The 17,862-nt window shown below is 43.7% G+C and overlaps 1 protein-coding gene across 7 annotated transcripts in view; it reads right to left on the bottom strand.

Moving 5' to 3' along the window:
- The window catches only part of STYXL1 (serine/threonine/tyrosine interacting like 1), a 64,750-nt gene that overhangs the window by 18,527 nt on the left and 28,361 nt on the right, over positions 1–17,862 (bottom strand). For all 7 annotated transcript variants that reach the window (XM_072837394.1, XM_072837399.1, XM_072837400.1 and 4 more), the window contains 2 exons: positions 13,679–13,824; positions 5,482–5,627 (listed from right to left, as the gene is read on the bottom strand). In XM_072837394.1, the coding sequence (XP_072693495.1) occupies positions 5,482–5,627; positions 13,679–13,824 (292 nt within the window). The remainder of the gene's footprint in view (positions 1–5,481; positions 5,628–13,678; positions 13,825–17,862) is intronic.

Below are 17,862 nucleotides of genomic sequence, written 5' to 3'. Positions count from 1 at the left end.
ATTGTCAAGTTTTATAAATGCTCCTTCTATGTAAGCTTTTTAAAAAGATTTTATCTATCTATCTGTCTATCTATATATCTGTCTGAGAGAGAGCACAAGCTAGCGTGAGCAGGGGGGTGGAGTGGAGGGAGAGAAGACCACTCCTCACTGAGACAGCCTGACCCAGGTCTTGAACTTATGACCCCGAGATCATGACTGAAACCAAAATCAAAAGTGGATGCCCAACTGCCTGAACCACCTGGTGTCCCCCTCCATGTAAACTTTTTTAAAAATACAGATTCAGCAGCTGCGTTAGCAGCTGCGGGGTGCCATTTTTCTGTATCTTTTCTGAAGATAATTTAAGTTTTTTTCTTTTCTAGTCTGTTAATATGGCAAATTACATTGATCTTCTAATGTTAAACTAACCTTATCTTCCTGGGAGAAATACATTTGGTCATGTATATCTCTTTACATATTTTTGGGTCAAACTTGCTAAAATTTTGGATCCTTTTATATAATTTTAGAGTAAATTTTTTAATATATTTTTGGATCAAATTTGCTAAAATTTTATCAAGAAGTTTTGTACCCATCCTCATGAGCTTTGAGGTTTTCCTTTATTATAAAGTTTGTGTCAGGTTTGGGTATCAGAGTAATGATGGTCTTATAAATGAATAGGAAAGTGTCCCCTCCTCTTTTATCTTCCGGAAGACTGTGTGGATCAGGTATTATTTCTTCCTTAAATGTTCAGCAGAACTCACCAGTGAAGCCATATGGCCATAGAGTCCTCCTTGTGAAAAGTTTTTTTACTATGAGTTCAATTTCTTTAATAGATATGGGGGCTATTTAGATGAACTATTTCTTGTTCAGTGAGGAAAACTTGAGTCTTTCAAGAAATTGGTTCATTTAATTGAAATTTCAAGTGCATTGGCATAAAATTGCTTATAATATTTCCTAATTATTTTTTAATTTTTAATTAAAAATTTTACTGAGATCAGCGTAAATTCACATGTGGTTGTAAGAAGTAATACAGAGAGATCCACTGCACACTTTGCCTAGTTTCCCCAATGGTCACACTCTACTATAATAGCACAACCAGGATACTGATGCTGATACAATCTATCAACTGTATTCTATCAAGTGTATTCAATCTATCAACTGTATTCCCCAGTTTTGCTTGTATTGTGTGTGTGTGTGTGTGTTGTGTATGTAAGAAGTTCTATACAGGGGTGCCTGGGTGGCTCAGTGGTTGAGCATCTGTCTTTAGCTCAGGTTGTGATCCTGGCATCAGGCTCCCTGCAGGGAGCCTGCTTCTCCCTCTGCCTATGTTTCTGTCTCTTTCTGTGTCTCTCATGAATAAATGAACAAAATCTTAAAAAAAAAAGAAGAAGAAGAAGAAGAAGAAGAAGAAGAAGAAGAAGAAGAAGAAGAAGAAGAAGAAGTAGTAGTAGTAGTAGTAGTAGTAGTAGTAGTAGTAGTAGTAGTTCTATACAAATTTATCACCTGGGTGGATTCACATCCACTATTAGTCAAAATACTAAGCAGTTCTAACGCCAACAATGCCTCATGTTGCCCTTTGTAACCATACCTCCTACCCTCTAGCTTTCCTAACTTCTGGTAACCACAAAGCTGTCCTTTATTTATAAAATTTTATGAGATCAAAAAAGGCTGCATAAATGGGATCATATAATATATAACCTTTTGGGACTGCCTTATTCTTACTCTGATTGTCTGTGTTAATTCCCTAGAGATTTAACCAAGTTTGCAATGTCAATAGTTCATTCCTTTTATCACTGAGTAGTATTCTATGATATGTGTACACCACAGTTTGTATAACCATTCACCAGCTGAATAGCCACTGTGGACATTAGTGTATAGGTTTTGTATGAATTTGAATTTTCACTTCTGTGGGATAAATGCCAAAATAATGTCTTTTAATATTTGTAGGGTCCAAAGTGAAAATGTTCCTTCTTTTATACCTATTATTGATAATTTTTGTCTTCTTTTTTGATCAGTTGGTATAGTTTTGGCAATATTACTGCTCTTTTCAGAGAGCCAGTTATTGTTTTCATTGCGTTTCTCAAATTGTTTTGTTTTCTACTCCACTTATTTCCTCTCTTACCATTGTCATTTCCTTCCTCCTGTTTACTTTTTCTCATTTTTTTATTAAGGTGAAAGTTTAGGTCCTTGATTTGATTTGAGACTCTTCTCATATAGGCATTTAGGCTTTAAATTTCCCTCTAAGCATTGCTTTCGCTGCATCCACAAATTCTTATTTGTTTTTTTAATTTTCATTCAGCTCAAAATACTTTAACTTTCCTTTTGGTTTATTTACAATCTACAGGCTACTTAGAAGTCTGTTACTTAGTTTCAACATTTGGGATTCTTCTCAGATATCTTGTTTGGCTTATTGGCTTCTACCTTTTTCCACTGTAATCAGAGGGCATAATTTTTTATAACAAATTCTTTTCTCTTTTGATACTTGTTTTAATGCACAGAATACTCTATCTTGTCAAAAACGTCCCACGTTCTCTTGAAAAGAATGCATACTGTAGAACACATTCAAAGACCAGAAGAATGCTACTGTTACTGGGTAGAGTGTCCTATAATTGTCAATTAGGCAAATTTACTCTCCTAGTCTTTGAAATTATAACCTATTAACCTAACCTGTCTTTTGAGAGAGAGATGTTGAAATCTAGTTATAACTGTGAATTTCTCTAGAATCTAGAGTCTAGATTATTGCCCACCTTCCCATAATGAAATGACCTCTTTATATCTGGTAGTATTCTTTCCTGTGAAGTTCAATTTATCTAATAATGGAGTCACTCCAAAAGTTGGTGATTTGTCTTTTTTTTTTTTTTTTAATTAGTCTTAGCTTGAAGTATCTTTTCCCACCCTTTTTAACCTATCTTCATTTTGTATTTAAAAAGTACATTTCTGGCACCTGGCTGGCTCAGTCAGAGAAGCATGCAACTCATGATCTCAGGGTCATGGGTTCAAGCCCCACATTGGGTGCAAAAATTACTTAAACTTTAAAAAAAAAAAAAAGTATGTTTCTTGTAGACAGTTTGCAACACCTCTGCCTTTAAATTGGGGGTATTTATACCATTTGCACTTAGTGTGATTATTGACATGATCATCTTGCTATTTGTTTTTTATTGGCCTCATCTCATCTTTATTCTTCTTTTCCTGCCTTCTTTTGGATTTTTTAATGATTCCATTTTCTTTTTTTGTCTTATTAATTACAACTGTTTTACTTATCATTTTGTTCTAGCTTTTGGTGATTGCTTTAGAGTTTCCAGAACACATCTTTAACTCTTTTTTAAAAAAGATTTTTATTTATTTGACAGACAGCACAGCATAAGCAAGTGGGGAGAATAGCAGAGGGAAAGGGGGAAGCAGGCTCCCCACTGAGCAGGACCCCAGGACCCCCGGATCATGACCTGAGGCAAAGGCAGATGCTTAACTGACTAAGCCACCCAGGTGCCCCCATCTTTTACTTTTTATTACATTATACCACTTCATGGAAATAGTGTAAGAATCTTGCAAGTGTATACTTTTATCCTGCTTCTTCCTGCCTTAGTAAACTTCGGGCATACATATTACTTCTACATATGCTATAATCTCAAAATACACTGTTACTATTTTTTCTGTGATCAATGATGGTTTTGGGTTTTTTGGAGGGGGGTGTCTTTTTTGTTTTTATTGTTTTAGAGAGGTGAGGGACAGAGGGAGAGGGAGAGAGAGAATCTTGAGCAGGCAGGCCCAGCACAAGCCTGACACAGGGCTCAGTCTCATGACCCTGAGTCATGACCTGAACCCAGGTCAAGAGTTGGACTCTTTAACAGACTGAGCCATCCAGGTGCCCCATGTGACCAATTATGTTTTGAAGAGATATAAAAGCAACAGTGAAAGTATTTTATATTTATCTACATAATTATTATTTCTGGTGATAACTTTTGTTTATTTAGGGCTTTTATCAAATTTAGAAAAATTTTTGGCCATCATTTCTTTAAATATGTTTTCTGTCTTTTCACTTTCCTCTCCTTTGGAGATTCTAATTTACACATATGTTCAGCCCCTTGAATTATCTCAGTCTCACTGACATTCTGTTTTGGTTTTTCCTTCTTCTCTTCTCTTCTCTTCTCTTCTCTTCTCTTCTCTTCTCTTCTTTCTCTTCTCTTCTCTTCTCTTCTCTTCTCTTCTCTTCTCTTCTCTTCCTTACGTTCTTTCTTTTCTTCTTTTTCTTCCCTAGGTTTCATTTTGGACACTTTCTACTCATAGGTCTTCAAATTCACCAGTCTTTTCTTCTGCAGTGTCTAATCTGTCATGAAATCCATCCAGTGTATGTTTCATCTCAGACATTTTCATACCTAGCCTAGAGATAGTTTTTCCTCACAACCGAGGCAGCACTTTTCTCAGTGCCCTCTTTGATGCCTGGTATATTGTGGGTTTGTCTATTCTGATTGGAAATGCAAACTACTCTTAGCCCTACATAATCTCTGGGGATTGTACTGTTTGTTCATTTCTACTGGTTTTTCTCCCAGCCTTGAGTTGTCTCCTCACATGTGTGTGCTTATCAGTATTCAGCTGAAGAGTCAGGGGGCATTCTACAGATGTTAAGAGTTTTTTCTTTATATTCAGCTCTCTATTCTCCATGCAGCCCTCTCTTGCAAATTCTAGCCAACTTAGCCAATGAATTCTCAACTCTGTACCCTCAACTCAGAAGGAATGACAGGATCTGTCTTGGCCTGTTTCCTGTATTGTGACCTACAAACAGTCTCCTAGCAATAAGTAGGATCACCTGAAGGGCTCTTCTTATTATTTCCCTCCTCTCAGGAATCAATGTCCTATGCTGCCTGTTGGCCATTGTCTGGAAACCCTTGTTTTAATGTTTTATCTGGGGTTTTGGGGTTGCTTAAAGTGGGACTGTAAATCTGGTCATGAGGGTGAAGCCCTCCCAGATGGGATTAACGCCCTTGTAGAAGAGGTCCCAGATCACCCTCTGGCCCCTTCTGCCATGTGAAGACACAGTAAAAACAGGGCTGTCTATGAGCCAGAAAGCAAGCTCTCACCAGATCAAGTCATCTGCTGGTGACTTGATATTGGATTTTCCCAGCCTCCACACTGATGAGAAATAAATTTACTTTGTTTATGAACCACCAGTCTATGGTATTCTGCTATTGCAGCCCCAAGAGACTAAGACAAGGGACATTTCTCAGAGGGCCTGAGATAAGCAAAGCAAGGTAAAATGGAATACTCTGTACCACAATGTTAAATACCCAGGAAGCATTACTTTTGGTGAGATCTGAAGGGTAAGTATTGGGTCTCAGAGGCCACAGCCAAGCCAGGAAATAGATTACAAGCCAGACACAGATGAAGGTAAGTACAGAGCCTATTCCAGTATGTGCTGACTTCGAAAGCCCTTTCAGCTCTATAAATGCACAACACTAGGAATCTTATATAAATGCTTAATTTTTAAAAATCAAGTGTATTTCTACTCACAATGGCCCTGTCTCCATGGAGATATTGACATGTGCTTTGATTTTCAAATCCTTCTGAATTTTCGGGTCGCAGGCTTGCCTGAAATTGCCCAGGTAGATCTTGCCTGGCATTATTTCAGCAGGGTAGGGCTGAAAGGCATCCAGTTCCTGAGGAAAGGGAGGGAGAAAGTCTGCTGTATAGAATATATATGCTATGTATCATATAATAGGATATTCTTTCCCCAGGGAGGAAACTTTTTGTTTCTTGTCGGGGTTTTGTTTGTTTTCTGTTTGTTTTTTGTCTCTTGAAATGTGGCTCAGCATTAGAAAGATAATCCAGAACAGTGAATGAGATAGACTTGGATAAGGAGTTAGAAGGCTGGCAGTAATAGGACAGAGCCATTTAGGACAGACAGCATGCCGCTTCTGAACACTTAAATCCCACTTTCCTCCATGGGACCTCTGTGTAATTTTCTGGGTGCCTCTAATACCCCTTGACACAGAACTGTAAAAATATAAAGTGTATCCAGTAGAGGGAGGGGGAAGGTGGGAAGGGACAGCCTTATTTTATTATATATCATATTATTATTGAAGGGATAGCCCTTGAATCATATAATCATATATAAAAATTATTTTATTAATAACATTGCATTATTAATAACATAATTATATTGTATTATTTTTGGAGGCCACAGAATTTTAACACCTTCTTAAAAAAAAAGAGAAAACACTAAAACTACTCACATAGAGCCTGTCAGTCATTAACAAATAAATTCTGATGAGTTTTGATATAGACAGGTAAGGAAGATAGGACACCACTTAAATGGGAGCTCACTGGAATTCCAGGTCCAAAGTTATGATAAGAAAAATTGGGGTTTCTTTGAAAAACAAAGATACAAAGAGAAAGATTATTCCTACATTTCCCCAAAGTGTGTCCTAGGAAATAGAGGTCCCTTACAATGCATTGTGAAAAAGCATTTAGAGGGGTGCCTGGATGGGCCACTGCCAACTGCTCCCCCAGCTCCTGAGGAAGACAGGGGCAAGAGGACCATGCTCCCTGCCTGCACCCCCCCACCTTCCCCGGCTGCTTTCCCCCTTTTCCTCTTTCTGTTCTTGGCTCCCCTGTCCCCTCTCTCAGCTCCAGAGACTCGAGGAGAAACTGCCACAGGCCTCCCTGTTTGAAGCTGCCCCTTGTCCTAGGTTCCGGGAATGACTGAAGTACCACCTTCCTGGGCATCTGCTTCCGGGCATTGTCTTATTCTGTGACAGGGGAGGGGAACACATGCTGGGTCTCCCAAGGCCTGTGTCTGGAGAGGCACTTCTCCAGCCTGAGACCTCTGGCTTCACTCAACACAAGCCCCTGACCCAGCCCAAGTCCAAATGTTTACCGGGAGCCTCCTGCCCATCCCACCCCTCCAGCCGCTCAGAGGCCCCAAAGGAAAAAGCACAAGATGCGTGAGACGCCACCATTCCTGGAGACTACAGTCCACCTGCTCATTCTCATAGCTTTTTAAAAAAATTAAAGGAAAGGAAAAAAAATGGCAAACCTAGAAAATTTTTAAGAAAAAAACTATTTGGGATCCCTGGGTGGCGCAGCGGTTTGGCGCCCGCCTTTGGCCCAGGGCGCGATCCTGGAGACCCTGGATCGAATCCCACGTCGGGCTCCCGGTGCATGGAGCCTGCTTCTCCCTCTGCCTATGTCTCTGCCTCTCTCTCTCTCTCTCTGTGACTATCATAAATAAATAAAAATTTAAAAAATAAAATCTTTAAAAAAAAAAAAAACTATTTAAAACTCTCAGATCCTGACCAGCGCCCACCTAGCCCCCTTCCAGTGATTCCATGCCTTGAGTGTGTCTGCATGTTTACACCCATCCCTCTGCTGTCTACCCCCCTGCAACCCGTGCGGGCAGCACCCCTGCCCTTCCCTGCCCTGCCCTCCACAGAATTGGGTTCCAAGGGCTGTTCCAGATAACTGCCAACATCACCAAGGGCCCCATCCTAGTGGCCCTGGGCCCTGGCTCCATTAACCTAAATGTAGCTCTTTAGAGCTAACCTAGGAACCGCAGCTGCCTGCTGAGGGCCATGCCCCTCATGCCCTTGCCCAGGCCTGGGTCCTTCAGCGTTAAACACTTCCTCACTTTTTTCATATGTTTTATAGAATTGTTCACCTGGTTTGAAATAATAAAATATAGAAAGAAAAAAAATAGAGGGGCGCCTGGGCAGCTCAGTCCATTAAGCATTTGCCTTCGGGTCAGGTCATGATCCCAGGGTCCTGGGATCGAGCCCCACGTCAGGCTCCCTGCTCAGTGGAGAGCCTACTTCTCCCTCTGTCTCCTCTCTTTCACTCGTACTCTCTTCTCTCTCTCCCCAATAAATAAAGTCTTTTAAAAAGGGGGAAGGGGGTAGTTTAGAGAATGGGAAGCAGTACCTAGGATATCCCTGCCTCAGAAATTCACAATGTACATTACCAAGTAAAGGTAGGAGAAGTAAAGGCAGTAAAGAAACTTGCTAATTACAACCACTATGGAAAACAGTATGGAGTTTTTTTCAAAAAACTTAAAAATAGAACTATCATATGATCCAGCCATCCCACTTCTTGGTATATATCCAAAGGAAATGAAATCACTATTTTGAGGGGGTATCTCCCATGTTCCCTACAGCATTATTCATAGTAGCCAAGGCACAGAAACAACCTAAGTGTCCATCAACAGATGAACGGATAAAGAAAATGTGGCATGTGTATAGGACAGGACATTATTCAGTCATGAGAAAGAAGGGCATCCTGCCATTTGTGACAACATGGGTAGACCTTGAAGGCATTAAGCTAAGCAAAATACAGGAACATCTCATTTTATTATGTTTCATTTTATTTTGGTTCAAAGATACTGCAATTTTTATAGATTGAACATTTGCGGCAACCCTGTATCAGGCAAGTCAATCAGTGACGTTTTCCAACATTTGCTCATTTCATGTCTCTTTCACATTTTGGTAATTCTCACAAAATTCCTAACCTTCTCATCATTATTATACATATTATGGTGATCTGTGATCAGTAATTATGACCCACTGAAAGTTCAGATGATGGTTAACATTTTTTAAAGTTTGTTTATTTATTTATTTATGATAGAGAGAGAGACAGACAGAGAGAGAGACAGAGAGAGAGAGAGAGAGAGGCAGAGACACAGGAGGACGGAGAAGCAAGCTCCATGCCGGGAGCCTGACGCAGGACTCCATCCCGGGACTCCAGGATCGCGCCCCAGACCAAAGGCAGGCGCCGAACCACTGAGCCACCCAGGGATCCCCATGGTTAACATTTTTTAGTAATATAGTACTTTTGATGAAGGTGTGTCTATTTTTTTCAGATGTATGCTATTGCACAGTTAACAGACTACAAGTATAGTCTAAACATAATTTGAGGGATGCCTGGGTGGCTCAGTGATTAAGCATCTGCCTTCCCCTCAGGGTGTGATCCTGGAGCCCCTGGATCGAGTCCCACATCAGGCTCCCTACATGGAGCCTGCTTCTCCCTCTGCCTGGGTCTCTGCCTCTCTCTGTGTGTGTCTCTAATGAATAAATAAATAAAATCTTTAAAAATAAACATGGGATCCCTGGGTGGCGCAGCGGTTTGGCGCCTGCCTTTGGCCCAGGGCGCGATCCTGGAGACCGGGGATCGAATCCCACGTCGGGCTCCCGGTGCATGGAGCCTGCTTCTCCCTCTGCCTGTGTCTCTGCGCCTCTCTCTCTCTCTCTCTGTGGCTATCATAAATAAATAAAAAATAAAAAATAAAAAAATAAAAATAAAAATAAAAATAAACATAAATTTGATACGCAGCAAAAAAAAAAAAAAAGTAATTTGCCTTGCTTTATTGCATTATTTGCTTTATTGGAGGGATCTGGAACCAAACCCACAATACTTCCAAGGAATGCCTGTAAGTCAGATATACCGCATGATCTCACTTATATGTATAATCTAAAAAGGCCAAATTCATTGAAACAGAGAGTAAAACAGTGGCTGCCAGGGGACAGAGAGTGAAGGAAATGGGAGATGTTCATTAAAAAGGTACAGACTTTCAGATATAAGAGGCCCAAGTTCTGGGGATCTTATGTACAGCATGGGGACTTTAGTTAACAATACTGCGTTATATATTTGAAAGTTGCTGGGAGTGTAGATCTTAAATGTTCTCACCACCACACACACACAAAAATAGTAATTAGGTGAGGTGATGGATGGGTTCATTAACCCTATTTGGTGATCGCTTCACAATATGTACGTGTATCAAATTAACATTGTACACCTTCAACTTATATATGTTATATGTCAATTCTTTATCAATAAACTGAAGGGGAAAATTTACAGAATCTGATTGTTTCAAAGAAAGACTGTGAGATTGTTGCCGATTGTCCAACAGGCAATTAGAAAAAAAAATTATCAAATAATAATTTATAAACTAGTTGGAAAACAGTAAAGCATGCCAGTCTAAGAGTATTCTCAAAGTATACCTTTGGGGAACTGCTAAAAACTTCCCTACTAGTTCCTTTTTGAAGCCCAGATGTTTGAGATAACACAGTGGCTACATTGATTGTCGTCGGTTAGGGTTGAAAATGACTTGTGATATTGAGTACAATAAAAACTAGGCAAGAAAACAAACAAAAACCCCCACTAACATATAAACTGTTGTTTCCAATATGATCTTTTTAGAGGTCCCTTTTTTGCATGAGTTTTCCATGGTAAATGCTGACCCATGGAATTTTCAAAGGTCAAACCTACTTCTAAAATTCCTCTGGCTCCAAGTCTGACTCGGAAATAAGTACTGCAGGCTACTGTCCACTTCAGAGGCTTCCAAGCCTTCTGGCCTTAGTATATCTCCCCTCCCAGCAAACCCACTGCAAGCCCACATCCTCCCCAAGCTGTGAGCCTCAAAAAGCCCTTCTCAGAGTGCCTGGGTGGCTCGGTTGCTTAAGTATCTGCCTTAGGCTCAGGTCATGATCCCAGGGTCCTTGGATCGAACCCCACACTGCATTGCATACAGGCTCCCTGCTCAGCAGGGAGTCTACTTCTCCCTCTCCTTCTGCCTACGGCTCCCCCTGCTTGTGCTCTCTTTCCAATAAATAAATAAAATATTTTTTTTAAAAAGCCTTTCTCAAGGAGCAGACACCAAGCCGAGCCAATTCTCAAGTGTGAAGAGGATGTGTGATCCTTCACCTGCAAGTCTGCCTGATATAACCCAAAGCTTCCCCAGGGCTCAGGCTGACCCCAGTCAGGAGGCTCAACTTGCTGGAGCCAAAGGAAACTCTCCTAGTTTCATCCAGAAAATCTCCCTGAACACCCAAAACAGATCTTTTAACTCTTCCTGATGCTTTCAAACCAGCTTCCTTTCCTGTGGCTGCATGGCAGGGAAAAATATGCTGTGAAGAGCAAGTGCATGTTGGGGCACCTAGGTGGCTCAGTCGGTTAAATGTCTGTCTTTGGCTCAGGTCATGATCTCAGAGTCCCAGGATTTAGCTCTGCACTGGGCTCCCTACTCAGCAGGGAGTCTTCTTCTCCCTCTCCCTCTGTCCCCACTCAACTCGTGCTCTGTCTCTCAAACAAACAACATCTTAAAAAAAAAAAAAAGAGCAAGCGCATGTTAATTCGAGATGACATGATTTTGCTATCCACATTGATGAGGATTCCAAACTGAGCCCACTGCCCTCCCTCACACTACGTAGGCCTCCTGTGTCCCCACACTGGGAACCAGGGCACCAATTCCAGGCTCCTCCCTCCCTCCCCTATGTCCCCATCCTCACTCCCCTCCCCCTGTATCTAATCAGTGCCACTGCCTAAGTGTCTTCTCGCCAGCTGCCTTCCACCTTCCCCAGACCTACCTGGCCCTTCATGGGTCTACTTTCCACACCGGGATCACTGATGATCTTTCTCAAGTGCAATCTGACTGCACCAGCCCCCCAGGGCTCACCACCATCTCTCTCTAGTGCTGGCTTCATGTTTTAGTCACAGAAACCTTTTGTTCCAAGTGAAATCTTATTTAACAGATACCATGTGTAAAATAGAGGAAATGAGAAGTCTCTCTGTCTAAAGCCCAAAGGTCAGTGCCCTCCTAGAAGGAGTTCCAAGGGAGCCACAGGGACACCTCTGCTTTACAGTGTGTCAGAGTGGGGAAGAGGGGAGTGGGGGCTTCCATTCTTGCCCCTGAGTTACTAACAAAGGTTCAAAGCAAGGAGAGACACATGCTAGGCGACTACATTCTAAGGAAGGCCATAGACACCTAGGGCAGAGCTCAGCCCACATAGGCCCTGCTAGCTACCACCAGCAGCCACCGGCCACCCCTCTTCCCAATCTATGTAAGATGGGGCAAGGACAAGTCACAGGTGTGTACGCATGTTAACATTAACCCAAATGTACATTTAAATATGTACAGATCATCCTACATCAATTATACCTTACTAAAGCTGTTTTTTTTTTTTTTTAAAAAGGGCAGGAGGTGAGTTATCAGCATGAGGATGTTTACAGAGAAACACTTATTTTGTACACTGAAAAGCCAGTAAGGGCAGCTTCTCTAGGAGTGAGCAGTATCTGGCAGGATGGAGAGGTTGGTGGTACACCTGTGGAACTGAAAATCATAGTGTTACTATCTCAGAGGAAGGAGAGGAGGGAGACATGAGGTAGTTACCCTGGATTCGGGAATACATAGGACCTCAGACCTGTGTCCCTGCCTTTTCGCACAGGCTGGCTAGAGCTTCTGAGTCAGCAAGGGTAGGAGGTCCACCTGGGCATCTTTCCCCACCATCATTCCCTTGTGGTCCCTTCAGTGATTCAGCTGAGGGAGTGCGGATATGGTCAGGAGTCATGGGCTAACAAAGTAAAATGAAGAATTGGCGGTGTTCCTGGCAGGAAGCCCCAGCTGGCTTTCTCTGAAAGATCCTTAGTAGCAGACAGGGCCCCTAAATCGGGCCACAAGAAAACCAGCAGCCAAGGCTACCAGCAATATACAGAACCAGGTGGGACCTGAGTGAGAAGGCATTGCCCCACCGCTGACAGATAGCAGTCCCACAAGACAGGCCCCACTCTGGACCCCTAGCACCCAAGTCACAGGCCCAGGAGCAGGGCAGAGAGGAGAAGTCCCTTCAGCTAACCCACACCTCTCACCCTTCCCACCCCCAGCAAGACTGCCCAGCTCTAGGGGATGGGAAGAAATGAGACTTGACTCAAATCTGAGATTGAAATGTTAAACTAGCCTCACTTATACTGGACTGATTGCTTTTCTTCCCTTTTAAGAGATTATTTCAAAATATGCAAGAGTGGAGAGAACAGTATAATAAACCCCTGGGTCGATCACCCATCATCAGCTAATGGCCTGCTTTGTTTTAGCTCTACCCTCACCCACTTCCCAACACCTGCCCGAAATCATTCTGAAGGAAATTAGAGACATCATGTTGTTTTAGCCCATAAATACTTTATTCTGGATCTCTGAAAGATCCAGTTAATTAATGCACATTCTCCCTATCATTTTAGGATTAGATTGAAAGTGACCAGAACTTCTGGAATCTGCCCAAGGTGCTGCTAAGGGCAAAGAGCAGAAGGTAATTCCTGGAAAGAATGAAGCCAGGTCTACCTCCCATTGCATCAGACTCTTCAATAAGCCCCACACACTGCACGATGCCCTCCAAGGACCAGCTCCTGCCCATCAGTCACGGCCACCCCACGCCCGCCTCAGCCGCCCTCCATGCCATTCTGATCAGCTCCAAGAGGTGCCTCCCCTCTGGGCTCCAGACACCTGGGGTGCCCCGGTCTCTCCTGCTAGCCAAGAACTCCTCATGGGCAGAGATGTTAGCAGATCTTTTTTGTTTCCTCTGGACCATCCAGGGCTTGTAGGTCCCAACAGCTGAGAACGGACAGGCAGCCTCAGATCATGGTACCCCTGCCTGTCTTTGGTGAGGGCCTGCCATCCAGAGCTCCCCCTGGGACCCTTGCTTTCTGAATGGGGACCACCTCTTCACCACCCCATGAACTCTGGCCTGAACCCAGCAATGAGAAATTCACCCTGATGGTCTAGATCTCCTGGCTGCCCCAGATCTACTTCCCAAGCACAGTCTCCTACATCTCTTCCATCATTCCCATGTCACAAGCCTCCTCTTTCTCCCACCCTGCTCCCTACCACTCAGTCCCCAGGGGAAGGCCATGCTTCCATCTGAGCCTTCCTGTGCTCAGTGCCCTACCTTACCTGTGGCATCCAGATGATCTTCTGTGTCCGAAAGAAGTGGTACATGGCCGAGAAGCACTCATAGCCTCCTTTTAGGATGCAGACAGGGTGGTGAGTGAGTTGGGCCAGGGCTCTGCCACATGCCACAGCAGCTCCAGGCACCAGTTCTAAGAGTGAAGACCAAAGAGTTGAGTGTGCCCTGGGCGCTCACCATTTGCCTAAAGCCCCAGTTGATGGCCACTTGATTTGGTAAGGCAACGGTCTAGAAGCCCAAAGCAAATCTAAATGGAGAGGAGTGTTAACGACTAAAATTTAAAAAGCCACTTGCTACCAAGTAAGTTGATCCTTCCTTTCTGTAAACTCTTCAATTCTATAGCTCTCCACATCACTGCAAGGAAAGACGATTTAACATAAGGAAAATCTCTCTCGTACATATACATCATATATCATATAACATACAATTCACCTAAAGTATGTAAAGTAATGGTTTTTAGTCTATTCACAGAGTTGTGCAATGGTTTCACTCTTTCTTTCCCTTCAAACAGCCAGCTTGAGGCAGACTAATTTCTCATTATGGATTTGCCTATTCTGGACATTTCGTACAGAGGGAATCCTACGGTATATGGTTTTGCATCTGGCTTCTTTCACCTAGCATAGAGTCTTCAAAGCTCATCCATGTCATAGTGTGTGTCTGTACTCCATTTCTTTTTAGGGCTGAATACTATTCCATTGTGTGGCTTTACCATCTTTGGTTTATCCGCTCATCTGTCAAGGCGCATTGGGCCATTTCCACTTCTTGGCTGCTGTGGATGGTGCCACTGTGAACACTTATGGACAGGTTCCTGTGTGCACAGGTCTTCATCTCTTTTGGGTAGGTACCTCAGAGCAGAACTGAATCATACAATAACTCTATGTATAACTTTTTGAAGGAAACACCAAACTGTTCCATAGCACCTGATGCATTTTACACTGTGACCAGCGGAGTGGGAGTGTTCCCATCTCTCCACATCCTCCTCGAGGCTTGCTAGTAGCCCTCTTTTTTATCATGGCATTCTAGTGGGTGTGGAGGGACAGCTCATTGTTTAAATCAATTTTAATCAACCATTAAATCAATGGTTTTGCCATTGATTTAATCTTAAAAGCCTTCATTGCTCTGCAGAATCACTAGGAGGCTGACTGTATGCAAACTAGATATATAGGTCAGCAAGTCTGCATTATTAAGGCTAAACCAAGATATCCTGAGGCCAGGATCTGAACCCTGAAGACAAATATCAAATACCGTTCTGTCAGCGTTGGAGAGTCAGCTGAAAGGAGAAAGGGAAGGGTATGGACTCTGACTTCTCTTTCCAGGGAAAACCAATTCCAGCAGTAGCTGCTGAGGGCAGCAGGGGCCTGAGACCCATGTGGAGGACTGTATCTGGAAGAAGAACCTGGATCCAGTTTCAGGAAGACAATTAGAGATTCCAGGGGAAAGCCATGAGAACAGTCTGGCCCAGGCTACCCAGCCACAGGTATAATGGAGTCATTAACATTAAATTCACTTTTAATCCTATTAATCTTGAGTTTTCCAATGATGTGAGGCTTCGCAGAATTTGAACTGGGGTAACAACTCAGGCCAAGGGGCTCTCTACTCAGCAGCGAGCTTTAAGTTAAATTCCTTTTGGTCCTTACTTAGCCAGACAAGTGGCTTGAAAGTCAGGCTTTGTTCAGAAAGGAGGAAAACTAAAATGTCCACATTCCCAAAGCTTCCCCCCACAGCTGTGGTGAAAGCCCCAGCCCAGGGAACTCCACCCACATGTATCAAGATCCCAGTTTGGGGGGGGCGGGGGGAGGGCAGGGTCTATAGTTCATATGTTGCAAGGAAGGCAGGCTGATTTAACATAAGAAAAATTTCTCTCCTACAAGGAGGGGACTGCCCTGTGCCTGGTAAAAGGAGTTTTGGAGAAAGAACCACAGAGAACAAGACAAGGGAAGGTGCTCTCCAGGATCTTAGGAAGAAAACCAGATGAGAAGATAAAAAACTCCTGAAAACAAAACAAAACAAAACAAAACAAAAACTCCTGTCTGCAAGGGGGGGGGGGGGGAGGTGCTAAAAAACCACCTATGCCCTGTTTCCCACCAGGAATCCTGAGACACACCCCCAGCAGGGCCAGAGAGGGGTTAAGCTAATGCTGGAGAATAGAGAGGCAGCCGCAGCCCCAAGACTAGTAGCAGCCGTGGAAAGCCTGGTAAGGAGGGCACAGGGCTGTGAGGACCCTGGATGGGGACATTTCAGCCACGGACACAGCAAGGACAGAGGCCCACCACCCAAGGCCACACAGATGAGCTGCGACACACCAGGAGGCCAGCAGAAGAGGATTGCACAGAGCCAGATCCCTGCTTCTAGGATGTGATGGAAGCTCTCTGCCCACAACCAGATTTCCTTGCGGGCGGGCGGGTTGGGGGGGGGGGGGGGGGTGGCGGGGAGGTGGGTGCTTAACAGTAGGAAGGGAATGGGGAGAAAAACTTCAAAATGGCCTTTTACCCCAGAGACTCTGTGTATGCCTGAAAGCTGCCCTTTTAAAGGAGAAAAGTACCTTAAGTGGACAAGGTCTGTGTGTGTGCGCGCGCGCATGCAGTTTGGGTTTTGCTGTGTTGTTTTGTGGTTGTGATTTCCTACTGAGTGAGAATGGGGGTTCCATGAGATCATTTATAGAACGTAGGCAGGATTATCTTTATTGGCCACCGTTTCCTGTGGTTTTAGGGTCCAGTGTACAATCCCAGGATTGCAGACTGGAACTCAATCCGGTAAATTTAGGGAAAGAGGGCACAATTTCACAGGACCTCCTGTGAAGACTGGTTTTATTAAAGGTGGAAGCCTAGCGCCACCCAGTGACCGCTGCTGTGAACACCCAGGCCCATGGAAACCACGCATATTCATGACTGAGCCCCCAGCAGCAGAGCCCCTATGACAAATGGCAAGGGGTTGTCAGTCCCAAACCAGGAGCTGGGTGGAGAAGGCAGGGGCACCCCAGAAAGCAGATAAGAAGATTAGAGCTGACCAAGTTTTAATGCTCGGGTTCAGGACTGGAGTGACTTTGCATTGCTCTCCAGCTCCACTATCCAGGCCTTGGGAGACCAGACACAGCCAACCTGCCCAGGGTTCAAATCCCAACCCCACTGCTTAGTAGGTGTGAGGGTTTCAAAAGCAGTCCACAAATTCTTTCAAATACAAGAAAGAATATTTAAAAGAATATAAAGGGAGGTTGAGTCTGACTCCCCACTCCTTGAGGGTAGTCTGCCCTCAGTGACTTCCTTCTAATGAATATAGCAGAAGTGACCAGAGGTCTCAGGACTTGGTTGCAAAAGGCATGTGGCTTTCCTTAGCTCTTTCTTTCTCTTGGATGGCTCGCTCTGGGGGAGACAAGCTGCCATGTCACAAGGCCACCCAAGCAGTTCTACAGAGAGGTCCAGGTGGTGGGGAATGGAAGCCATACTTGTATGAGTGATGCACCTTGGAGGCAGATCAGCCCAGCCCAGTCAGACCTTCAGATGACAGCGACCAAAGCCAGTATCCTGACTGCAATCTCAGGAGACACACCGTGTCTACCAGAACCTGGTACTGGTTAGTTGATTAAGGTTTGCTGTATCAAGCTACTGAGTTTGGAGGTAATTCACTACATGGCAATAAATAACTAATTCAACATGTGTGGGACCTTGAGTAAGTTACAGCATGCAACTTCGGGGCCTCAATTTCCCCATCTATAGAGATCATTCTCGAAGGCCTCTCAGGTTTCTATGTGTCCTGTGAGCAAAGGTACTGGCCTTTCAAGAATATCTGTATATCAAAGAGCCTTGGAAGATAGACTATTTCTCTCTCCAGAGCCAGGGGCAGGCATGTTTTCTTCCCATTATAAAAGATTCAGGCCGTGGGAGCACCCAGGTGGCTCAGTCTGTTAAGCAACTGACTTTGGCTTAGGTCATGATCTCAGGGTCTTGGGACTGAGCCCTGTATCAGGCTCCACATTCAACAGGGAGTCTGCTTCTCTCTCTCTCTCTCTCTCTCTCTCTCTCTCTCTGTCTCCTCCCCCTGCTCATTCTCTCTCTCTTTCAAATAAATAAAATCTTAAAAAAAAAAAAATTCCCTGAGCTCAGGGTTCTCCTGTCATACAACCCACTGTGTGGGTAGGTTTTACTTGGCCCTCTTCCTGTCACCCTGTGAGAAT

This window comes from Canis lupus, chromosome 8, assembly GCF_048164855.1.
Source record: "Canis lupus baileyi chromosome 8, mCanLup2.hap1, whole genome shotgun sequence".
Lineage (NCBI taxonomy): Eukaryota > Metazoa > Chordata > Mammalia > Carnivora > Canidae > Canis > Canis lupus.
This window is presented reverse-complemented; position numbering and strand designations above follow the sequence as displayed.